Source organism: Uloborus diversus, unplaced genomic scaffold (assembly GCF_026930045.1).
Source record: "Uloborus diversus isolate 005 unplaced genomic scaffold, Udiv.v.3.1 scaffold_11, whole genome shotgun sequence".
Taxonomy (NCBI): domain Eukaryota; kingdom Metazoa; phylum Arthropoda; class Arachnida; order Araneae; family Uloboridae; genus Uloborus; species Uloborus diversus.
In genome coordinates, this window is record NW_026557765.1 from 4,302,263 (window position 1) to 4,328,814 (window position 26,552).

Here is a 26,552-nt window from a genome sequence, read left to right on the forward strand (position 1 = left end):
AACTAATCAGTACTGAAATCGGTTTCTATGGGGGAAATATCCTGCTAAAACATGGGGGAAATATCTGAGCCCCCCCCCCTTAAAATTTTGCATATGGGCGCCCTTGGCCGTAGCCATTCTTTAATGGGAGATCATGGTTCCAGAATTAATTAGGAAGATCTTAGAGAAAAATATGCTAAGGAGCATTTTCTGAGAACCGAGATTTTGGGGCGGATAAACATGCCTTTTTTGCGGTTTGTACAAAAGTAAATTATATTATACACTTTAGACAATAAGTTTTCTTTTTGCTGATGTTAAGGTCCTGATGCTGTAGACCTACTGCACAAGAGGCAGTTAGTTGAATCAACTTTTCTAAAAAGTTGCTTGCGAACTAGCGTTTTTCGTTATCTTCACCCGAGGCAGCCTAGTTGAATCAACTTTCCTTCTAATAAGCCGAAGTTATTCGAGCAGCTGCTCTACAACACTGTTAAAACTGAACCAGGTTGACTCAAATAGTTTAATCGTGTGTGGAGCAAAACTTAGCAATGTCCCAATGTGTTGAATCTTCTAAAAAGTGGATTCAAATCGTTGGGATGAGAATGATAGCGGCGCCTGTACCAGGCGTGCCTGAAGAGTTGACTGGTGTGTGAAAGATGCCGGGTGATTCCTTCACTTTTCTACCTGGTTATTTCATCAAAATAACAGCCCGTTAAAAAGTTGATTCAAGTAAGTTGCATCGTGTAAAGGGGAGGCCTTAATGCAGCTGTTCTCAATCAGGGGGAGGGGTTTCAGCCCTCTTTAGGGGGTGCAGTAGAATTTCAGGGGAGGCTTGAATGCTTAAAAAATAAAATTATAAAGTAAAACTAAGTATAATTTGCCCAGTATTGTGGTTGCGGTTTTTAAATTTTATCACTTTTTTTTGGTTTTAAGTGCAGCTTTCATCTACATATTTCTGTGAATCTAGATTTTCAACATTAGCATACATAAATTCACAACCTCTTGCATGGCATTGCAAGTAGCCTGAGGTGTGCTGTCTCAAAACTACAACTTAATATTGAAAATCGTGTTAAGGAAAACGACGGCAGCCCTCCTATTGATGTTGAGAAAGTGACTGGTATTACATGCCAACCTCAGCTAGATCTTATATCACCTATTTGCATTTTAGTCTTAGGATTCTTTGATTTCACGAGCTTTAATAATATGTTCAAAGTAAAATTATGCGCAGTTATACTAAACTTCGTACATGAACTTTAATTTTCTTTAATTATCAGCTTCAACTATCCTAACCAGGTCCAGTTTCAAATTCCGATTATCTGATTGTACTGCTGGTACTAACCACCTATATTAGTGGTACTGGTGGAAGTGGGCGAGACCTCACACCAGTCTTCAAAGCGGGGGGTTCAGAGCGCAAAAGTTTGAAAATCTCTGATTTAATGTAATGTAAAAAACAATAATAATTTATAAATTATTCGTTTTCGATAATAATTTTAAACCTATGGGGCACATATGTCCCCTAAAGTTGATTGATATCATGGCTAATGTACTTCATTTCACTTCATGAAACTCGAATTTAAAGGAGAAACACGAATCGAAAGTACCATTTAGCTTCCCAGTATCTATTACAGGTAGACCACTACAGCCAACTCTACTCATATGTAACTCAATTTCATCTTAAAAAAGAAATGATTTGAAAGAAATGATACCATTTGTCTTTCCCATACATTAAATTACATTCGACGATCATTTTCAAAATTTACGATGGCTCCGAATGAGGTCTCTTCGTATGGTATGAATAAGTCTCCAAAATTTATCGACAAGAACAGAATAATATGTTCACGAATTACATGTACAATTCCAAAATCGACATGTAATAGACTCGATTGGCCTGTTGTCTGCATATGAGACTCTGGGTCATCTAAAGTATATTTAAGAAAATGTAATTTTGCATGAAAGACGGTGAAATCGATAAATAGTGCTCAAGTCAGGAAAATTCGGATGTATATAACAGGATTAAGTAGACTTAATGTTTAATATTTGTGAAAACTGTTGGGGAATGTGGGGCAAAGTGAAATAGTTCATTTCATTTACTAATTCAATCTTTTATCAAATCACTTACATACTCATTTATTAATTTCCTTATTTTCTTATTCATTCACTATTTTACTCACACATTTATCTTTTCTCATAGATAAACTTATTTATTTATTAGTTTATTGATTTATAATTTGTTTGTTTATTCATTTATCTGATCAAAAATATCTTTAATAATCCAATAGAAAATATTTCCTTATAATAATATTTCATTTTTCACATTGCCCCATGAAAAAAAAAAGTGAAAAATTCCTACATTTTTATAGCGGTAAAATTACTGCCAAAAATAAATAAAAATGTTTGAATGCAAGTTACATTGTAAAATACATTGTTATTTCTTTATATGCCGTAATTTTCAGAAAAAAAATTCCATTTTGTTCATTCGAAAAAAAGTAAGTTATCTTAACTATTTCGCTTTGCCTCACATTCCCCTACTTAATCTAGTTATAGGTTAATCCGACGAGTGAATAAACACAAATTCAGTGAAAGAACAGTTGGAGCACCTAGAAAGGAGGTGTTAGAGTCAACATTAAAAATTTGCGCATAACTAGTAGAAATGGTAGGAGAAATCCTCTTCTGGTTTTGTGACAAGAGGTGGTAATGGTAACTCTGGTAGGTGATACTATACAGCTTGATTTAGGAAAACTTTTCAATGAAAGCCGACCCAGAATTTGAACTTTAGCACGCGTTTTACTCAAAATTTTAAAACGTTCACTTACCTCACTTTGTTCCTCACTTCCTCAGTCCCTATTTTTCTTAATTAGGTCTTAAATTTTGTTTTTTAATCGGAACTTGCAGCAGTAAACTCTTGTGATAAAATTTCAGTAAGAAATCAACAAGAACATTTTGCTTTTATCCACTTGCTAGACATGTATTTTACAGGGATGCTGCTGCACTTTTCATTAATCTCCAAAAATATTGATGTTCCTTTTTTACTTCCTTTTACAAAAAAGGAAGTATAGTATTCGCAAAAAAAAAAAAAATTTCACTCAAAAATCGGCCTTAATTTCCATTTTGCTTACCCCCGAATGAATGTTGGGGTTTTTTTTTTCCGACTCGACCACACGGGGATAAGTGCCTAAAAACGGACAGACACGCGAAATACCCATTTTGACGATTCCCGAGTTAATTACAACGACTTTTCTCGTGGCGTCTGTATGTACGTATGTGCGTATGTATGTCGCATAACTCAAGAACGGTATGCCCTAGAAAGTTGAAATGTGGTACGTAGACTCCTAGTAGGGTCTAGTTGTGCACCTCCTCTTTTGGTTGCATTCGGATGTTCCTAAGGGGGTCTTTTGCCCCTTTTTGGATGGAAATCATTATTAATTTCGATGTAAACTCAAGTGGTGTTATAATTTGGCGGACACTTGGCGATATATCACCAGTCTTTTGGTCACCAAGTTTTGTCACCAACATGGCGACAAATTTGGCGATTTTTTTTTTTTTAAATCTGGTTTCGATCTGGCCACTGTTGGTTATATTTAGAGAGTAAACTATTGAATCACATTAAAATTGCCAATAATGGGAAAATGACATTAAATTGGAGTAAAAGGAAGTCATGTGATGCACACATCAGCTCGGTTTTTTTTTTTTTTTTTGTGATTGCCTTTACCAATAAAAATGCCTTTTATGTCATGAGCCAAATGTAGTTTTTAATGTTGTTATGAAAGTCTGAAATTTAAACTGAGGCAATGAGGAACAAAGGGATGTGAGAGAATTTTTAAAGTTTTGAGTAAAACGCATGCTAAGTTCAAAATTCGGGCAAACTTTCACATAAAATTTTTTTAAATCATGCTGTATAGCAGCTCCTACCAGACTTACCATTACAATCTATTGCCATTTTAACAGAAGAGTATTTCTCAGACCATTTATGCTAGTTATGTCCAAATTTTTAATTTTGGCTTTTGAACTCTTTTTCTTCTTGGGGTCTCAACCGTCCATAAGTGCTCATTTACAGAGCAGAGTACTCAACCAACGCCTCCTAAATACTTAATGCCTATCGCTTTCTCGCTTTTAGCATAGAGCAAAATGATCCCAGTAAGCACAATTTCGGTACTTTCGCTACTGCCGTTTATCGAAGGTCGAAAGTATTGGAAATTAATAGGGGAGAACACAATTGGTTAACGTCTAAATTTAAATTTTGAAGTTGACCAATTAACAATTTGATTTTAATTGTTTGGATTCATCGTCATAGCAACGTCATCCATGTATTGCCGCTAGGTAGCGTTGTTAGTGTACCGGCGGAGGACCACTTTTAGAAGTAAATGTGATAGGCATTTAGTATTAAGGAGGCGTTGACTCTACATAGCTCCATAACCAATATTAGCCTAAAATACAATACTTTCCTTAAAACGGTAACTTACTTTTTGATGCTACTTCAACGTTGTTATAAATAAAGAGATACGTCAGCATTTTTATTGCTATTACATTCAATCTGCTATTTGTTTACTGCATCATATCAATCTGTTCATCTTTATCGTCATTGTTTTTTCTCCTTTACGTACAGCTTCCCTGCTGCGTGGCCTGAAACACGCGAATATCGTCACCCTTCATGACATCATCCACACAAGAGAAACACTCACATTCGTCTTTGAATATGTTGTAAGTATCACCTTGACAGCTAATCTAAGTTCATCTAACGGTAATATGCTCGAGTGAAGAATAGTGTGGCTCTGGTAACTAAATGCTTGATTTTAGACGAGCTCATTTAAGTTTGGGTTGAAAATGAAAAAATTCTTACATATATTGGCACAGCACCATTCATTGTTATAGCAATGCAAACCTACTTTCTTCACACCTATTTTAAAAAATGGAATCGTCTAAGTCTCAGCGGGTTTTAAGTAGTCAACTATCACAGGCAGACTTGGTTTGACACGAAAACGCGTTAACATAAACTGGCTTACACTAAATAGTACTGCGATTTTAACAAAATACTATGTACTTCCCTATACTATAACACTACATGTTGGGTCCGAATATTTTTGACTGAATAGTGTATATGTTACGCTGAAGGTCTAAGTCTCAGCGGGTTTTAAGTAGTCAACTATCACAGGCAGACTTGGTTTGACACGAAAACGCGTTAACATAAACTGGCTCACACTAAATAGTACTGCGATTTTAATAAAATACTTTGTACTTCCGTATACTATAACACTACATGTTGGGTCCGAATATTTTTGGCTGAATAGTGTATATGTTACACTGAAGGACCGAACTAAGCGAATATCAACATTTACTAATTAAAATGTATCCCAGAATGAGAAAATTTGCGGCCTGAAGCAATATTACATGCGTCTCAAAGTAGCAGCCGTCGCAATGACGAGCTATATTCACAAGCTTTCACCGATTGTTGCGTTGACGTTGCGACGCGTGTATTATAGCTACAGGTCGCAAATTTTAACGATTGTGTTAATTGACACAATCGTTTAACGACCTGTCTTAAAAACTAAAATGGTCATATGTTACCATATAACTCTTGCTTGCCACCATATTTTCTACTTTCCCTCCAAGTTAGTACACGGCATTCTGGGACACCCTGTATAACTTAACATTCGGTCATTCGCCAATATGTTGGCACTGTGATTGTTAAAATGCACTGGCAAATGTCAACATTTATCAGGTTTGGGTTATTCATAGTGGCTCGAGCCTTGATGATGTCTACCTCTTTTTCGGGAAGGGCAATTGGAGCTTAGTTGGGCAACTTTTGCAGAAGTTCCGCAAAGGTAGTATCAAATCCGCGTCAAATTTTCTCTGAACTCCCCTAAAAGAGGTAAATATTGTCAAGCTTATCGTTCAAGTAACCAGAGCCGCACTACAACAAAATGTGTGGGTGTGTGCGCGCGCGCTATTTCAGGAAAACCACAATCCCTTTAAAGATGTGAAACCCGATTTTACGTTTCTCGAAGCCACCTTTTTTCCGCATTTCACTTTTTTTTTCATGACGTCCCATTTTCTCTGTATTCTAATTACGTTAATTTAACCCGGATTGTAAGTTTGCTATTTGAATTTCCCACATTTTGCATTTTACTTTTTTTCTGGGAAGAAATAAAAAGGGTTCTATACTAAGCAATTCGCAACTCCAATAAACTATAGGGAGCGCTGCAGCGATTGTCTAATGGCGGATGAAAAAGGTAAAACAAACAAATGCCGTAGCTTATAACTTGCTTTGACGCTTAGTGAATGGCAGAAATTTTTCATCGTGTTTGTAGGAAGCTTTCTTTTCTATTCTTCTGAAATTACATTACACCACAAACTGTCTGAAGCCTGTATTTTATTCCAAAGAAAACACGTAGAATGGAATGTTTTACCTTTTCTTTAGTATTGTTAATCACCGCAAGGTAGCGTATTCGAGCTCTGGAATTGCGAATATGTTTCATTTGTGCTTTTTTAAAGTTAATCCATATTGTTGGAAGTTAATCTATGAAAACAGAAATGTTACTGCTCCATCCGTAGACGTCCTCATGACCTTTTCGTCTACCAATGAAAACGAACAAGAAGAACCGAACGCACAGCCTGTCCCTTCTTTCAATATTGTATTGTTACAAATAGTGAAAGACTTTTCTTTCTCATAAAGACCATGAAAAGAACTTGCAAAATGTTCCAATCCTGGAAGATACTACATTTTGAACTCAATGACTAAACAACAATCCACTATAAAGGGTTATTTTCAACCTAAACGCTCGAATTCGAAACTAAATTTGTTAAAATGATCAAAATGGTATGTTTAAGAATGTTCTTTTCGTAAAATATAGATACTGTAACTTTTGAAAGAGTCATCGTTACTACCTGTTTAATTTTTGCTTTCTAAGTGTTTCTCGTATTTTACGTTTTTTAACCCAGTCCTTTCAGAAACTTAAAATTAGGGTTTCACTGTTCTCGTTTTTTGACAACATTTGGTGCATTTTAAGTATTTTGGAAAATATTTGAGCCCAAAACTCCGACAAGTGAAACTGCTGCAGAAAATGACAAAGAGCAGCCACTGTTGATTCGTCCCATGCGAGGACGAAGGAAGGAGAAGAAAATGACTGAAAAAATCGATCTGAAGTTCTCTCCGGGTCCCGAGAGAAGCACAATATTTTCTAGAACGTGCAGAAATAAGTCGGGATAGATCAGGTGGCCACACCAGGGTAGTCACGTGACATGATCGTTGAAGTTTCCCGTGTTTGCCGGGAGATTTTTCATTAGTGATGTTTGAAAAAAAATGGTTTTTGTTAGAAGCAATCACTTTAGCTACATAAATGTCGACAGTTAAAACTATCTGAAAGATGAAGTCGCACAATGCAGTTTTTATTACTAAATGTTGTTAAGAGGGTTCGTTACATTTTTTGAGGCGTCGTAAGGGGTTTTCAATTTTCAGAATATGTGGCTACATCAGCGTATATTTTTAACCATCAAATTACAATTTCAAAGCACGTCAGTAGCATTATAAATCAAATATACCTGTATGCAAGATATAATCTAAAAAGTACCCGTCACAGAGCGAAAAAGAGCTTAGTTTATATATATATATATATATATATATATATATATATATATATATATATATATAATTCATTTTTTTCTTCTTCTTTTTTGTGCATCTAAGAATTAACTGCTTTTTTTTTCAACTGCTATTGACTTGATTATGCAATTCTTCCAGATAGTAGATTAGTAAATTATCGAAATTGTGAAGTTGCATCATTCAAAGAAAATACAGCTTTACTTTAATTAGACGTATGAGTTAAATTGTTTAAGCTATATTTATGGAAGAACTGAATGATAAAATGCAATAATTTTAAAGTAGTTTGGACAAACAGTAAAATTAGTCAGGTTTCCATGCCCGTTGCTGCCTGACTAACCCTACTGCTTGAGAAATGATTGGACTAGCCATCAAATTCTCAAAATCGAACATTTAATTTGATAGATAATCCAATTATTGATGAGCCATCTGTTTAAAAATATTGTTAATTTGTTCTAACAAAAATGTAACAAACATCATTTACTTAAAACAACGCACACACTCGTAGACAAGATAACTCGTAGTTCTGACGCTACATCCATACTTTACTTTACGAACTGTAAAAAAACAGTTTTCAGCAAGAAATAAATTTTCATACTTTAGTTTTCAATTTTTTATTTAGCCCACGGGGCACAAGAAGCCCACAAAACTGACCCACGTGCCTCAATGTTTATGTTAGATGTTACGAGAAAAACACGGAGTTTTCCAAAACAACAGATTAACCTTCATTCGGTATCAAGAATTAATACTTCAAATTTGGAATTAATGCAAATTGGTTTCTGAACAAGAAGTTCCGTCTAGAACTAGACGAGCCTACTTTCCCGTATACCCATACTACTTTCTAGTACCTGATCAATATTCTCAAAAATAGCTAAAATCGCAAATTTTTTCAAACATATTTTTTTTAATATTTTAAGCTGATTTCTAGGAATAAAATATTCCTTACTTTTCTTCAAAAAACGAACAAATAAAATAGCAGCACCTTTTAAACAAAGCAGCTAATACACTTCTTTCCATTAAAAAAATTTTTTAACAGCTTTTAAAACGAAAAAATAATAATAAGTTCATTAAAATAAATACATCATATAAAAAAAAATCGTTTCTTTTTCCCCTGTTGCCGAAAATAATTTTTTAAACGAATTAATGCACTTACCAAAATAAAAAAAAACAATAAAATGTCAACTTAAAGAAATAATTTTCATTGTCAAAAAAAAAAAAAATCGTCTGCGCATATTTTTCGAGTTTATTCACCGAAAACCAAATACCTAAATTAAAACTTTAGCGTGAAAATAAAAACAAATCATATCAACAATAATTATTTCACAGTTAAAACCACAGCAGCGAGTCGGAGTCGGAGTCAATCTCATTTTGGGATAAAAGAGTCGGAGTCGAATATCCAAGAATCGGTCAGTCATTTGTCCTCCGTGTATAAATGTTTGCCAAAGCTACGAAGTCAGAGTCGAAGTCGGGGAGTCGGAGTCCGATTAATTGTCGGGAACAGGAGTCAGAGTCGGTGTCAGGTCCCCCTAAATTCTCGGAGTCGGAGTCGGGAGTAGGTCGTCAAGAGCTATTTCCAACAAAGTTTGTTTGAAGTAAATCCGCCTTCAAGTACGGAATCTACATTGACTTTCAGTTTCCCCGTAGGCGCTAATGTTAAGGGATTTGAACTGTTCAAAATTGAACGGAAAATTGTTCAAATCAAAAAGATATCTTATATACAAGTTTTTTATCAAAAGCTTTTTCCTACAAAGTTTGTTTGAAGCAAATTCGCCTCACAGTTCGGAATTGCTTTGAATTTCCCCGTAGGCGCTAATGTTAAGTTTTTTTGAACTGTTCAAAATTGAACAAAAAATAGTTCAAATCAAAAAGTGAAATATGGGAATGAGGTGTCCTCGCCGAGATCTTTCGAACAAAAAAAAGTTTGTTCGAATCGGACTATTCATTCAAAAGTTATTAGGGGGGACAGACAGACAGACAGACAGACCGACAGACATTTTTCCCCATCTCAATACCCTACTTTCCAATTTTTAATTTTTCAATATTTATTTAATTATTTTATTTATTTTTGACTTTTTTTTTGTTTTTTCACGATATTTTTAAGATGCATTAAGCCTTCTTTCATGCTTTTTTCTTCTTTTTCTGACTTTTACTGGGAAAGTAGGCTTAAAACAGATGCAGCACATGATAACTTTGCATTGAAAAAATATTCATCAAAAGATAATAAAGACAACTGGTACTTTTCCGTTGAAAGTACGTCACTTGGAGCATTTTTTATTTTTGGGGCTTTTTTTCTTCGCTTTTGAAAACTAAAAATGTCGTAATCGGCGACATTCAACAACTTCAATTTTTCAAATCTTAGAGTTATAGTCTAAGAGCCCATGAGTGCCAGACCTACGTCATAGTATAAAGGCCCGAAATTTTTCTGCGTAAGCACATCACAGTAGGTAAGAAAGATTCGCTATTATTTAAGCTGAGTAGATGCTGGCTTTGGCAGGAAACAGGTGGAAAAAGTTGCGTAAAATTGCTGAAAAGGTTAAACATCATAGATTCATTCCATGGCCAGTGATCTGGTGTTCCCCATCCAACCATCTACGATTGGGAGGACGTTTTAGTGAGAACATGCCTTTGAAACTAACCGTTGCAGATTTGCAGCTTGCAAGACACAAATCATGAGGATCAAGGATACCTCAAAAAAGAAAAAAAAAGCGGGCCCCAAAATGGCCTCCAATGCGGGAACCCTGCTAAACACGACAATTGGTTTCACTGTTAATTTGGGAGCCCTTGTTTTATCGATCCTAGATCTAGTTCCTCAGGATTTAGGTCTTGGAAGCTGCAAATTTGTATAGGTGAGTTTCAAAGGTTCATAGGTGATTTTCAAATGCTGAAACAGAAAATAATCGGCCACCGGTCGTCTTTGAACCATCGGCCAACAATCGGCATCGGCCCATCGGCCAAAAAGTACCATCGGTCGAGCCCTAGTCCTCTGATTACAAAACCTTGGGCTAGACTGCCTTAAAACGTAAAATCAAATAATTTATGCAAAATGTCAGACAAAATTTTTTCATTCTGAAACTAATCTTTGATTTTGTCTCTCTTTCTTTAGCATACAGATCTCAGTCAATATCTGGAAAGACACCCAGGAGGCCTTCATCCCAAAAATATTAAAGTAAGACTTCTTGTAATGTAAATTTGTGACCTAAAACAAAATAGGGATATTGCACTGATGTTTTTTCTGAATTCTACCTGATTAAATTTTTGTATATTTACAAATATTGGAATACAAAACCATCTAACAATTTAACTAATGACGAGAAGCCTTATAAGTATCGCATCGGTAATCATATTCAAAAGCCTTGTCACTATAATTTAATACTACTGATTAAAACCTGTATCTACCGTTACATTTTTAACTCTTTTTTTAAAAGTATTTGCATTTTAAATATCTAAATAGAGATTCATTTATGGAGATATAGAAGTAGAACAAAAGGTCATGTGAAAGTGAAGTTTTAAATAGAAATCCCCCCCCCCCCCGTAAAACAAACTTCATAAAATAAACCATTAAAAAGTTCAGATCATTTTACATGCAACTGTTATGGAAAATGTAAGTTGGGTGCTTAAGCACAAAATAATCGGGGGGGGGGGGGTTTAAAACCAAGTTGTACCAAGGTAACATTTTAACCATGATATTTGATGTTATTTCTCATAATGCTTCCCGCCGGATGGCCACATTTGGTTTAATAGAAACTCCTTTTGTGACAAATAGGAAGTGCAGAAAAGTAAAAGGAACTATTACAACGTAAAATCGCATCTGTAACTCTCCATAGTTGGCGCAAACCTAACCTGGCAACATTGCGAAGATCCTAATCACAGCATTGCGGCGCTGCTAGTTTATGTCTGTCCCAACTATACATGTGACTCTTTTGAACTGCTTCTCTCCTGATGTTTCACAACGGACGGCTATTTACAGTCTATGTAACGAGAATTGGCATGTCAAGGCCAACCAACTGTCCCACTCTCCACCCTTTTCTCCTTCTGGTTATCATAATTATGGCACTACAAACGTTTTCCCCACGTTGCTTCTGTAACATATAAAATCTGCAGAAGTAACGTGCGGGAGTGCCGTATATGGTACAGTAACCATGTCCCGTTCATAGTACCGTAACCATGACAACCAGAATGGGGAAAGGGCGGAGGGCAGGGAAGTTATTTGTCCTTGACACGCCGATTCTCGTTACACATAATGTAAAACGCATTGCGCGAAGAGAAGAACATCTCGCGTTTCTTCAGTGGCTTCATGACCTCACCTGGTTGCTTAAAACATAATCTGTTGATAGAAATTTTGTTTCAGAATTTAAATTTATGGCATTTGTTTCAGCTTTTCTTATTCCAATTACTAAGGGGTCTTGCCTTCTGTCATCAAAGAAGAGTTCTCCACAGGTAATAAATAATATTTTCCTAAGCATCTTATGCCTGAAATTTATATCTGAACAAACTAATACTCATGATAGACTAAACCCATAACAAAATTACTCATAGTTTGAAGTTGGAGAAAAATAATAAACTTGGCACTCGTAGACTGTAATATTCATTTTGATCCATACTTCGTTGCATGGGCGGATCCAGGGAGGGGCCATGGGGGCCAGGGCCCCCTCCGAGGAAATTTCAAGAATAGTTAAAATCCCCCTTTTTTAGCAAAAATGAAAAAAAAAAAATTCCCATATAATACATACAAAGTCTAACAATAAGAAAAACAATGAGAGGGGGATCGTGGCCACCCTTAAAAAGTTTCAAAAATAGTTAAAAACCTTTTTTAGAACTAAATATGAAAAAAAATCCTTCATTGTAACTCATGTAAAGTCTAACAAGAATGGAAACAATGCCAGAGAGGGAGGGCATGGGCACTCCACGAAAATTTAAAGAATATCAAGTGTATACCAAATATTTAGCTTCATTTAGCATAATAAGCTTGTCTTGTTAAATGTGCTTACTGCCCCCATGGAGGAAAGAAAAGGGATATGTGTTAGTAAGTGTCCGATAAAAAGTTATACATTTAATGATTGTGCATGAAGTTAAAGTAAGATTTATAACCTGGCTTTATGCAGTGTTATATCATTATTATATAACACTTTGTTATTTTAAAATGGGACCCTCCAAACCCCACTCCTCTTCCTCTTATTAATATTACCAAAGATCGTCTTTAAACCGCGTTTTAAAAAATAACTTGTAAAAGTTTAAAGGGGAAATATGTGCTAAATATGCTTAAATTTTCTGCAGAATTTTTAAAAAAGATTTTCTGCAGATGTTTTTTTAGCTAGGAAGCGTTGGATTTTTAAAATGTTTCCGGGGGAGAACTCATCTCTCCCTAACATCAATAAAAGTCTTTAAGAATTACGATTTTGGAGCTTCAATTTCGAAAAATTGCTGGTCCTCTAAAAGTTACTCATGAATCAGGGATTGCCTACATTTGCAATTTAAAGAGTTCAATTTTGAAAAAATTTTGGGAGCAAACCTCAGAATCTCTTCAACCCCTAACCTTACCAAAGATAGTCTATAATGCGTTTTTAAGTCTATAAATTAGTAAAACTTCTTTCGATGGTCTTTGATATCTCTTCTCCTTAACATCACCAAAAAAAGTCTAAAACAGCCTTTTTAGAGCTACAATTTCTGGGGGAGCACTCCAAACTTCTTCTCCCCTACAATTACCAAAGGTAATTAGAATGCATTTTTTAAGACTGCAAATTAGAAAAATTTCTTGGTGTGTGGACCCTCGAATTTCTCCTCCACGTATCATCACGAAAAGATCGTATTAAACTGCGTTTTTGACTTTACAATGACAAAAAAAAAAATCCACCGGAGAATCCCCGAACCTCCCTCTTCTTAACATTATTGGAGATAATGATGCGTTCTTAAGGTTTCAATTTCGAAAAATGGGCGGGGGGGGAGTCTTACCCGAGACCTACATATTTCGAAAGACAGTTAAAATACATTTCTAAGATTAAAAATTAGAAACATTTCCTTAGATGGGCCCTCATCTCTCCTCCCTCTCTAACATCATCAAAGACCGTCTAAAACTGCATTCTTAGAGCTACTATTTCTAAAAATAGACAGGGGAGCGCCACCGAACCTCTTCGCTCCTAACATTACCGAAGATCGTCTAAAATGTGTTTTTAAGACTACAAATTTGAAAATTTTCCGGGGGATAAACCCCCGGGCCCCCTTTACTTCGGAGTAAATATACTTACGGTTGGTTCTTATCGGCTTCCCTTTAGATTAGAAGTAATATATTGTCACCTCAGAACACAGTACTGATTATAGGAATACACAACTTTGAGGCGACGATATATGCACAAGATTGTTAAGAAAAGAGGAAAATTATTGGGAAGGCCCTTTATGTTAAACTTGCGCAGTATAGAGAAAATTCCTTAAAAAATGTTCTAGTTAAAGGTGTGATAAATTGATATTTGTAAAATTCAAAATTTTTCAAAAGCATCGTATTTTTCCAAATGGCCCCCTCCGAGAATTGTGTCTGGATCCGCCCCTGCTTCCTTGGTTAAGAAACTCAAACCAAAAATAAAACAGTACTGAAAAGGAGAAAAAAAAACCGTTTACCCTCCGTTGAAAAATTTTAGACATAATAATGCCAAGTATTTTGTTTATATTATCAGTGATTCCTTCCTTTAAAAAAACCATTCCAATAACTTACAAAATGATTCTTTCCACTGACTTCATTTTACAAATAATAATAGAAATAGTTTTAACACTAATAATAATAATAATAACAAAATAATAATAACAGCTATAATATTAATAAAAACCATGATTTAAATGCTTTTATTTTTATCAATTTTATTTGCTGCCGATAAAATAATTACATACTGGCACTTGTAACGCATTAAAATTCATGTTACCAACACTCGAATAGTACTGATAATTTAGTTCTACTTCTGATAAAATGATTATGTATTAGCACTAGTATCAATAGATTTAAGCTCACTAAATAGTACTACATTGAGGTAATACTAATAATTTTGTTTGAAACTTTGTAACTAATCATTTATGAAATAAATTACAGATCACATATGAACTAGTAATATCTATAGTAAAAAATACAACTCATCATAAAGTTTTCTAATTGAATAAGTTTTACAAGGTCCCAAAGTCAACTAACTAATTTCTTACGTTATCTATTTCCTTCTAATTGCAAAGTTTTGTTACAATATCAACAAAGCCGGAGATAATATCCAACGTATTTTTGAAATAAATGTATTTCTACACTTCAATAAATAAATCAAATTCTTACTTTTTATAAAAGAAGACTTTCAATTGCATAGTCATGTAAACAGTATAAATTACGTTTTTCGCCAACATAAGGCGAGAAAAAAAAAAAACATTGCAATTTCATCACCTTCTATCATAATAACTACACCGTTCTGTATAATTTCTTTTGCTGTTGCCGTTACAAAAAAACAATAGAAAGCGCAGACGATAAATAAATAAAATAATGCGAAGAATTTTATACATTGCAGATGACATTAAATATCAAAATTAAAAGTAAAACACAGCAAAAGTAAATTTACAAAAGCAACATCCAACGCTGCATTTTTGTCTTTCTTTCTTTATTCGAAGAATTTTATTCCCCTTAAATCATTCTGTTTTAATTTCATGAGCCTTTATTTTGAAGCATTCTTAAACAATTGTCTTACTTTTCAGGGACTTGAAACCACAGAACCTACTGATTAGTGAAACAGGAGAACTTAAACTCGCAGATTTTGGTAAATTTTCTGATGCTTTGAATTTTCTTAAACTGTGAAGCGATTTTTGGGTTTTTTTACTTCCTTTTACAAAAAAGGAAGTATTGTATTCGCGAAAAAATTTTCACTCAAAACTCGGCCTTAATTTCTATTTTGCTCACCCTCGAATGAATGTTGGGTTTTTTTTTTTCGACTCGACCACACGTGGATATATGCCTAGGAACGTACAGACACCCGTAATATCCATTTTGACGATCCCCGAGTTAATTACAACGAGTTTTCTCGTGACGTCTGTATGTACGTATGTATGTGCGTATGTGTGTATGTATCTCGCATAACTCAAAAACGGTACGTCCTAGAAAGTTTAAATTTGGTACGTGGACTCCTAGTGAGGTCTAGTTGTGCACCTTCCCTTTTGGTTGCATTCGGATGTTCCTAAGGGTGTCTTTTGCCCCTTTTTGGGGGAAATCATTGTTAATTTCGATGTAAACTCAAGTGGTGTTATAATTTGGCGGACACTTGGCGATATATCGCCAGTCTATTGGTCGCTAAGTTTTGTCGCCAACATGGCGACAAATTTGGCGATTTTTTTTTTTTTTAAAATCTGGTTTCGATTCGGCCATTGTTGGTGATATTTAGAGAGTAAACAATCGAATCACATTAAAATTGCCAATACTGGGAAAATGACATTAAATTGGAGTAAAAGGAAGTCATGTGATGCACACATAAGCTCGTTATCTATTTCTTTTTCTGTAAAAATATGAAGAGCCCGGCAAAAAAAAGAGATGCACGTGTTGAAAATGAAAAATTAGAGATAAGTAACAGAAATAGCAGTAGAAACTATCATCTATTTTTTGGCAAAATATGATAGGAATACTATCACAGGCAGGTGCTACTATACAGCATGATTTTAGAAACTTTTCAATGAAAGCCTATTTGGAGTTTGAACATTGCAAGCGTTTTACGCAAAACTTTTATTTTGTTACTTACATCCCTTTACTTCCAGCTGCCTAATATAATTTCTGCAAGATATGAATTCATCTTTCCTCTAATCTCAGCCCCGAGGATTGTTTTGTCGTTGCTAAAATTACTACTACCAAATATGATACAGCATCAAAAGCCACTTTAACCTAAATTTAAAAATGCCCTAAAAAGCAGGGTGAAATTGGAATTAAGTGCAATCAATAATAAATACATGCGTAATTATAAATTACTTTGATCTTTTTCCTACTTGCTGAATATTTGCAAGGAAAATGTATGCAAATGTTTGATAAATAATGTCAAATAAATTAAAAAGAGCTCAAAGCGTTAAGAACTCTCATAAGAGAAAAGGTGTATTTCATCAAAATCTTCTTGAAATTCTGTTCTGTTACTGTTGCATTTACTTTTCGTCTCAGATATTTAGCAAATTATTTGCAGCTCTCGCGTTGCTGGGACTCTGATTGGATTACTTCAACAAATGCAATCAAATGACAATAACTCATCAGTTATTGTCATTGTATATTTGAATTTATTGTGAATAAATTATACATCATTCAATGATATCAATCCATAACCATGCCTTCAAAATTCAGATATCCGCAGCTTGCTTTTGTAGCAAATATGCGCTATCTCTTTCTGAAAACTTTAGAATTTCGCAATGTCATCTACTTATTTACTCAGATACTTAGCAAATTTGCTGAAACACGAAACTCTTTACAATCATCAACTTGTTCTGACTATGAAGGCATTACTTCAACAATGACCCTAAATGCAATCAAATAACATTAAAACAAAAAGAAGGACAATATATGCTTCGTTCGATGATATCAATCCAAAGCCATGCCTGCAAAATTCCCAGACATCCATAGTTGCTTTGTAGCAAAAGTGGGCCATCGCTTTTTGAAAGCTTTACAGTTTTACAATCTCATCCACTTATCAATTCAGATACTAAGCAAACTTGCTGAAACACAACACTCTTTACAATCATCAGCTTTTTCTGACTAAGATGACATTACTTCACCTAAATGCAATCAAATAACAACAGTACAACAAAAAGAAAGACAAAATATGCATCATTCAATAATATCATCTCAAATCCATCACTGAAAAATTCATGGTTGTCCGTAGTGCTTTGTGGTAAAGATACTTTTTTCATCCTCATGGTCATTAGGATGAAATGTACGTAAAATGATGAAAAAGGAATTCAATCTTCTACGTGGATTGATGTATTGCACTACGGAATATCCAAGGTATCCTTTTCATACGAAACAAAGAAACGATCTTGCGTATGAGGGAATTTATTATTGAGTATTCGGAGGGGAGGGTAGGCAATTTATTATCAGTCTACATAATGCTATGATGGGCACGGAAATATTTTTCTTTTCAGTGCGGATCCCGTTTTTCCTTCCTGTACCCAAACTAGTATAATTCATCATTTTAATGACGAATTACTGTTATTAAAGACTCGATATTTATAAGAGTATATACGTGAATGCTTGACCTATGTCTACTTTACTAAACGTTTTGCCAATATATGAATCTAGTCATTGTTGAGGATATTTCTTAGGAATTCGGAGTTTGATAGCCAGCTACTGTTGTACTATGTCTAACTATGATTTTTCAAGAGAAAAAGAATTAAAAAAATTATCGAAGCAAAAAAAATCATTGAATTTATCATTTTTATGATAGTTATTAAAGCAAAGACATCAGGGGCGGATTTATAGTCTATTCAAGGGGATGGCGGTTGAAAACCGTACAAACCATTCCTCCCCCCAAACCCGTCATGTAGGGGAGCAGGGAGTCAATTGTTACCCCCTTTATCCTGTATTTTAAATACTTATCGCCCCTCACGAACTTATCACCCCTTAAAGTGTCAAATCTTCCCTTTGGGGTTATCACCCCCAGGGTTGGAAACCACTGTTCTAAGTCATAGTAATGTATTATCATACCAGTATAGTGTAGTCCATGAAAGAAAAAGGTTGTAAGACAAATATAAAAATACAAAAATTATTACAGTTCAAAAAAGGGGGGAGGGGCAAGCTTAGGTTCAAATTAAAAAGTGGGTAACGCTGTCCATCCTTGACTACACTAACTGTCTAAACTTAATTTAAAGTAAATTTCTGGAATGTACTTGGTTGAAATTAGTAGCAATTGTTAGTAATTCCTCCAACTTTATATCATTGGTTTTAGGAAATTAAGGTCACGGAGGGGGTGGTCGCCCCCACCGCCCCCCCCCCCCTAGTAAATCCGCCACTGAAAGACATGCCGTGTTACAGTCACTCAAAATAATAGCCGAACAAAAATACCATTGCATGGTGTTTGAGTGACTGTACTTTGTATCCAATTGCAAAACAGGTTTTTATTTCTCTTCTTTTAATGTCCTTATAAAATATTTAATTTATTAGTAAGAGGAAATATTATTGCGACAATTTTGAAGTAATACTAGCTTGAACGCACTTTTTAATGCTGCAAGTTTAATTAAATTCACATCACAATGGCCTAAAACCGTTTTCTTTTCTTGGTCTGATATTTTTTTAGATGCAACTCAAAATAAGGTCTTGATGATCGACGACTTGAGAAGCGACGAACTTTAACGATTTAAAAGGGATGATAATTCGACCGGAATTTTATCCGATACATGATTCATTGAATCCAAATGAGGGAATGAAACTTGATTTCTTCCTCGATCTAGTATTTTATAGAAAGAACTCAAACCATAGTTTTGAGATTCAACTTCAAAATTACATTATTTGAGCATCAGTATATCTTTAAATGTGTCAAACTTTAATGAATGACAAGACAGTGCATAAGAGTGCTTCAATCTCGAAGCAGTTATTAATAAGAGCAAATTTTGAACAAGCTTAAAATTTTCCTCAAACTCTTCATTTATTTTCTGTCACGATTTATTTACTGTAACAGATTTCAATAAATAGATATGACACCTGCGAAAAGGCTCCATAATTCATTGTAACTCAAACGTGGTTATTGGCTCGATTATATTAAACTCAGTTACACACAAAACATTTCTCGCCAAAAAAAGCTACAATTTCTATTCTCATTCTATTAAAAAGCGACAGCCGGACAGAGTGGCTTCATGACAAAACAAACATAATCCTTTTTAAGCTTGTGAAACACCCTGTGCTACCTTAATCGGATGTCTGCTCCAAAATTAGCCCGATTTTCTTCACAAAACAAAACTCTTTTATGAATCTGGTTTTATTTTAATCACTGAATTCTGAGAATGGGGTTCTTGTCATTGAGAAGAAATAAACTGGAGGGAGTGAAGACAGTTAATCGTGAAGCCAACACCCCAAGTCACATGATAGATTTTGAAGCAAAGCATGGGAAGAAATCAGGTTTCCTTTGCTTGTTTCACGCAAAACGTGCCGACCATTCGTCGTTGTTGAGTCACGTGACTTGGGGGTCTTTGAGTCAGCTTTTACTAAGCTCCCTCCATTAACCAATTCTAGAGCCGCTATATAGATAGGCCGACGCATCAGCTTAAGTTTAGCCATTTTGGATCGGATTTTTCATTGTTGCACTGCTAGGGTTACCACAGCAAAATTTCGGATTTCGCCAAATTTGCCGAAAATAATATTTTATTCAATAAACAATTTACGTGCTGCTATGATAATTGCTCACAGTGAACAATCAATAAACGTGATAACCCGCCAGAAAAGACAACCACTCAAACACGCGCTCCGATCCAAAAAGGCTGATCTTAAGCTGATGCGCCGGCTCGTATGTATAGGGGCCTTAACCAATTCCTGCTCTAAGGTTCTTATTTGAATCAGAACTAGAATGTTTCGGAAATGAAACGGTTTTTACGCTGTAACTTACATAATGTTCCCTTTACAGGTCTGGCGAGGGCCAAATCCGTCCCCAGTCATACGTTCTCACACGAAGTGGTGACGTTATGGTACAGACCTCCTGACGTGCTGCTGGGATCCACCAATTACTCCACGTCACTCGACATGTGGTAAAGTTCTCTTTCCTCGTCATAATACCTAAACCTTGCCGACCAGTGGCAAAGGAAGGATTAAATTTGTTTTGGGGCTGTGGTTAAATTTCGGGGCGAGACATGGTTTTTTTAGGACAAAAAAGGTCTTTCTTGTGGTTTCTGCTTTTCGGGAGAAATCCCCAACTGAACCCCACTCCCTAAATAGGGTCACTGGACGGTAATATTAGAAAGGAAAAACTTTAAATTCAGCTGTATAATATTGCTATGAGTTCAGATCAACTTCAGGTAATCTTGAGAAAATGTGACTTCATCTCAAGGGCGGGATTCAGGAGAGGGTCAAAGAGTCAGCTGACCCCCCTGTGAGAAGAATTTCATTATGATTATTATTAAACTTCTATTCTTCACATCCGAAAAAATAGTACATGGAATCAATGTCAACATTTTTTTTTTTTTTTTTTTGCTCGGTTCTGTAAGGTAGTTCTTAAAAAGAGCGCGTCATAATTCAAAGAATTGACTGAATTTGTTGACTGAGGTGTTGCTATTTTGATTTCTTTGTTCATTTTCAAAAGCACAAATTTCTCTATTGAGCTTAACTTTTTTCCCAATTCTCCTCCCCCTCAAACCATACGTTGTGCGTGTCATATGTGCTTTTTCCTACTATTTATAGATGTAATCTCATATAACCTAAGCTTACGGTAACATGACCAGCATATCTGCCGAAAGAAATGTGACTTTAGATGAAAATTTGAAGGAATATGATCCATGGCTCAGGCTGCGGCATTGAAAATTCAAGGAAAGGGGAGGGGAGGTAATTTGAATGGGTTTTGACTTGGGGAGGGGGGGAGTACTCCGTAGCATATGAGGCGGTACGCTCTCCTGCATGGAATGATGGGCAACCCTGCTTAACTGCTACTTTTTTACGTAGGAATAATAACGATATTCATTGAAACTTGACCCCCCTTACAAAAATTTCTGGATCCACCCCTGCTTCATCTTATAAAAGCAGCAAATGTATTTAAAAACATTTACAAGTACAGTTCCTTTACCAACTTTCAAATATCATTCAACAGCGTAAACACAAAGTTAATCACGTATTTACTTCTCAATACGATCAAAATACAACGGCAAAAATCACAGCACTAACAGCTTTTCAACAGAGCTAGAGAACAGAGCCCTTCACTGATTCACAGTCAACTGACAACAACTCTCCATGAAAAGCACAACCTATTTATAATCTTGCATAAAAAAGTACAAGAAATTTCTGGAAAGATCTACAATGATGTATAAGGTTCGAAAAGTCGTTAACTGTCGTAAGTATTATACAATTGATAGCAATAATAAATAGCGATAAGTTCGATATTGGAATCGATAGTTTGACACCACTATTCCTTATTCATAGAATGCTGGTTGGCAATTAGTAGAACATAGTATTACGCTCATGCTTGAATGACTGCTGCAAAAATTCATCGGAGTTTCACTGCATCAAGAGCATCGTGAAAGAATTTTTACAAGATTTTCTCTGCAAAAACATCCACCCTTTCTCACACACAGGCGTCAAAAAAAAAATTTTTTTTTACTGAATCAAACTATTTTAACCACCCATGAAATTTAGCCACCAAAAAAAAAAAATAATAATAATAATAATAATTCTACCAAGACGTTGTTGATTGTTTAACACGACATCATTTTCTAAGTATTTTTAATTAAATGAAATTCTTACATAACACCTTAATAACAATTTTCCAAAGAGCGAGACATAGCAACGCCCTCTTAAAATTAAATGCCTATCGCAATTGCCTCAAAAAGTGTACTTCCGCCAAAGTCTCTGACTTCCGGTACAACTGACAACGCAACGAGGCGGCAATCCGACCAAAGGCGTTGCTATGGCGATGCTTCCAACAACTCAAATCAAATTGATAATTGGTTCATTTCAAATTTAAATTCAGAAATTAACCAATTGTGTTCCCCGTAATTAATTTCTAATACCGTCGACAGATGGCAATAGCAATTGTACCAAAATTTACTCGTTCCATCGATTTGAGATCGCTTTTGCTCTATGTTAAAAGCGAGAAAGCGACAGGCATTTAATATAAAGGGGGCGTTGGACATACAGTCCAACCACGGATTGTATAGAATTGGCAAACTTTCCAGTTAAGACGAGTCAATCTGAATGAGGGGGAAAAGTAAAAATTCGATGGGCGTGTTCTGTTTATTTGACTGAGGCTCTGCTTAATTTAGAGACTAACATACATCTGCAAAAGCTGTCATCCCTGAAAACTAATAGATGCGTCCATTTCCGCCTGTAAACCGGATGTTTGCCTTTCCATACAATCCGTGGTCAGACAGTAGTTGCATAAAAAGTTTTAATTGAATGGCAGTACTGGACATGTGGACTGATACATTGCTTTTCTTTCTTTAATCGTAGGGGTGTTGGTTGTATCTTTGTCGAGATGGTAATCGGAAAAGCAGCTTTCCAAGGCATGAAAGACACGATGGACCAGCTGGATAAAATATGGAGAGTAAGTAATAAGTCTATATCCAATACGCAGTCTTAGAATTGGCTCAAAAATCCCAATTTCGAGTTAAATACCGATAGTTTTTTCCTCATTAAGGCTAGAGACAAGAAGCATACCATTTCAAAAGTACAGTAAAATTTCGGTAACTCGACACACGGATAACTCGACTACCCCGATAACTCGTCATTAATTTTTCTTATGGTTGGCCCAATGGTAATTTCAATGGATGAAAACCTCTATAACTTGACAAAAATTTTAAAGAATCCCTTTAAGTCGACATCCATTGGCTATTCTAGTCCAATTTTTGCTATAGCAACATTCTTTCATATTGACTTCTCCTCAGAATTTTACCCTGCGGTTTCTTGATCAATCAATACTTTTCTGGAAAGCTCTTTTAGAGAATTCCATCTTTTATCCAGGGGAGTAGGCAACCACACTCTGTGCTGTTAGTGCAATTCTAAAAGGCAATAAATGGGTGGGATAAATGTATCCAGGAGTGTCTTCTAGAGAAAAAAGGCACCATGACATGTTTTTCAAACAAGTGGGAGCAAGGTTTTTTTATCTTTAACAGACCTGACTGACAAGAAGCTTTTATCTCTTTTCAAAAATTGTGGATTTATTTCTCACAAAGTATTCAAATAACATTAGTAATTTTATTATGTTCTTTTCAAAAAAGGAAACGAAAAGAGGTGAAAATTCATTTACTAGAATTAATTTTCATAATGCGAATGTCAAGCATTAGTAACTAAGTAATATAGAAAAAGAATTAAACTTATGGAGCCTCAGTAGGGTGTCGAGTTATCGAGGTTCCACTGTAGTTAGAATTTCTGCGGATGGAGGATTAATGTTCGCAGGAAAGTGTGGAGAACTAAACTGCGAAGGTTGCCAAACAAACCATTCTGATTTTTCTGTCACCACATTTGTATACGATACCTTGTTTAGAGCACCCTATGGCAGCGTTGTAAATCCAGTGTAAAACATAGTGATTAAATTCTTGATGTGAGATCTTTCGCCAGATTTAACCCGTTGCCTTTCATCAGACTTTTCTGTTAATTTTAAAAGTATTTTTAAATGATTTTTAATCGGAATCCGTTAGTTTCCCAAGTAATACCAGTTGATCTCCAGTAACGCATAAGCATGTTGCGAACTTATCGGTGACTTATTTTAACATGACCATTTATTTTTCACGAAAAAAAATTTGCGACAGACAGTACACACAGTATTTTTACTTTCTTTTACGAAGAAAAGGAAACATTGTATTCGCGAAAAAAATTTCACCCAATAATAGGCCTTAGTTTCCATTTTGCTCACCTCCGAATGAATATTGAGTTTTTTTTTTTTTTTCAACCCGACAACACGTGGATATATGCCTAAAAACGTATAGACACCCGAAATATCCATTTTGACGATACCCGAGTTAATTGCAACGAGTTTTCTCGTGACGTCTGTATGTACGTAGGTATATGTGCGTATGTATCTCGCATAACTCAACAACGGTCTGTCCTAGAAAATTGAAATTTGGTACGTAGACTCCTAGTGGGGTCTAACTGTGCATCTCCCCTTTTGGTTGCATTCATTTGTAAAGGTGGTCCTTTACAAATTTTTGGGGAAAATCATTGCTAATTTCAATGCAAACTCAAGTGGTGTTATAATTAGGCAAACACTTGGCGTTATATCGTCAAGCTTTTAGTCGCCAAGTTTTTTCGCCAAATTGGCGACAAATTTGGTGGATTTTTCTTTTTTTTTTAATTATTCGGTTTTTATTTTGTCCACTATTGGCGATATTTAGAGAGTTAACCATTGACTCACATTAAAATGTCCAATACTGGGAAAAATAATCTGTATAAAACTTTTTTTTTTGCCTCTGTTCACAACAAACTTGGGGTAAAATTTTTTAAAGAGTTTCTTTGCTTACTCCAAGGCACTACTAGTATCAATAAATTGGCGTAAAAGGAAGTCATGTGATGCACACATCAGCTCGTTTACTATGCACTGAGGAGTGAACAGCGCGCGAATGACACTTAAAAATGAAACGATTTAAGGCCTAGTTTCCTAGGAGGGAAATCGCCGATCTCCAGCGTTGCGCCACGCTCGGGACATGGCGCTAGCCAAATCCGTCGATTTGGTTAGCACGCGTATGTCCTAAGTCTGTTTCACTAAGAAATGAACTTTAAAAATATTTACCATTCATCTAATTTTAATACATACCTCTCAACAGAAATTTTCAGAAAATTAAAGCGTGTACACATTATGTTTTGGTTCTGATAAGTTTATTATCAATCTGCTGAGGCTTAAACAATTGCTTTTGTTTAAATATCGGTGGGAAAAGCTTGTTTGACTTGCCATAAAATTACTTTGCCATTCTGGAAAACCATTCTTCTTTCAACCTAAACATAATAGAACTCGTCTATAGTGCATTCAGGAAAAAGTGATAACGGAAGTAAACAAGGAGAGAAACTATTTGGCGCTAATATTTGCCACTTTCATGAATAAATCCTTGGATTGTTGATTCCGTTCGTGAACATTTCACTTATTTGATTGGCGATGTTATCAAAATATCACGGCCAAGCAGACCACGGTATCGCCACGCGTCACGTTGCTTTGTTTACTTCCACTATCTCCTTTTGCTGAATGCACTATAAAGTTAGGCATCAAGTTACCAGAGCCGCACTATAGGACTCCCTGCCCTCGTGTTCCTCCTCGAATGCTTGAATTTTTTTATGATTGATTAATTAACTTGTTAATTTATGTATTTAGGTACTGGGAACGCCTACAGAAGAGACGTGGGACGGTGTCACAGAATTTCCTAACTACAAACCTCGTAAGCATACTTTTATCCATTTTGTTTGAGTGTATTTGATTAATTGTAATAATGAAGTAAGTTGAGAAATTTTCTTGTGTAATTTATCAGAGATAAATTAAAAGACTCGAAAATCTCCGCAACATTTCTTTAATATTACGGAATGATAGTGCTTTACAAGTCCATTTTTTATGTGTTAGTGCATAAAATTCTATTGTAGATTGAGATTTGCTAGCCCTTTAAAGACCATAACGAGAGATTATGTGCGCCTTTTTTTGAGCAATCATGATTGCTTATTGCTTTCATTTGACTGTTTTGATGTGCTATGATTTTATTTTCCCCCCGCCACCCTCTGCAGCATCACCGTCGACCGGCTCCTCACGATGCTGCTCCTCTAGCGAAAACCGTCTCGAGGTTACGTCAATATCCTACCACTTACACGCATACATACACGCACCTACACAGACACACACATATACATATATACACCTACACACACACACAAACACATACACACACATGCATACACCTACACACATACACTAACACACACACACCTACACACTCACATACACATAACTACCCACACACTCATGCCTGCACACAGACACAAACACGCATGCCTACACACATGCCCCCTTACACATAAACACACATAACCCCCACACACACAAACACACACACCTACATACACACACATACACCTACACACATACACTAACACACACACACCTACACACTCACATACACATAACTACCCACACACTCATGCCTGCACACAGACACAAACACACATGCCTACACACATACTCCCTTACACATAAACACACATAACCCCCCCACACACAAACACACACACCACCATACACACACACACTCGTGATTGCGAAAAACATAAGTTGAATTCAAGATGACAAAATTCAAAGTTTTTTTTTTTTTTTTTTTTTTGAATTCGTTTTTATTTTACTTTGGA

The 26,552-nt window shown here is 35.5% G+C and overlaps 1 protein-coding gene across 1 annotated transcript in view; it reads left to right on the forward strand.

Moving 5' to 3' along the window:
- The window catches only part of LOC129232162 (cyclin-dependent kinase 14-like), a 162,774-nt gene that overhangs the window by 130,101 nt on the left and 6,121 nt on the right, over positions 1-26,552 (forward strand). The window contains exons 8-14 of the mRNA XM_054866403.1: positions 4,580-4,674; positions 10,674-10,736; positions 11,946-12,007; positions 15,281-15,342; positions 20,161-20,281; positions 22,689-22,782; positions 25,537-25,600. Coding sequence (XP_054722378.1) covers positions 4,580-4,674; positions 10,674-10,736; positions 11,946-12,007; positions 15,281-15,342; positions 20,161-20,281; positions 22,689-22,782; positions 25,537-25,600 — 561 coding nt within the window. The remainder of the gene's footprint in view (positions 1-4,579; positions 4,675-10,673; positions 10,737-11,945; positions 12,008-15,280; positions 15,343-20,160; positions 20,282-22,688; positions 22,783-25,536; positions 25,601-26,552) is intronic.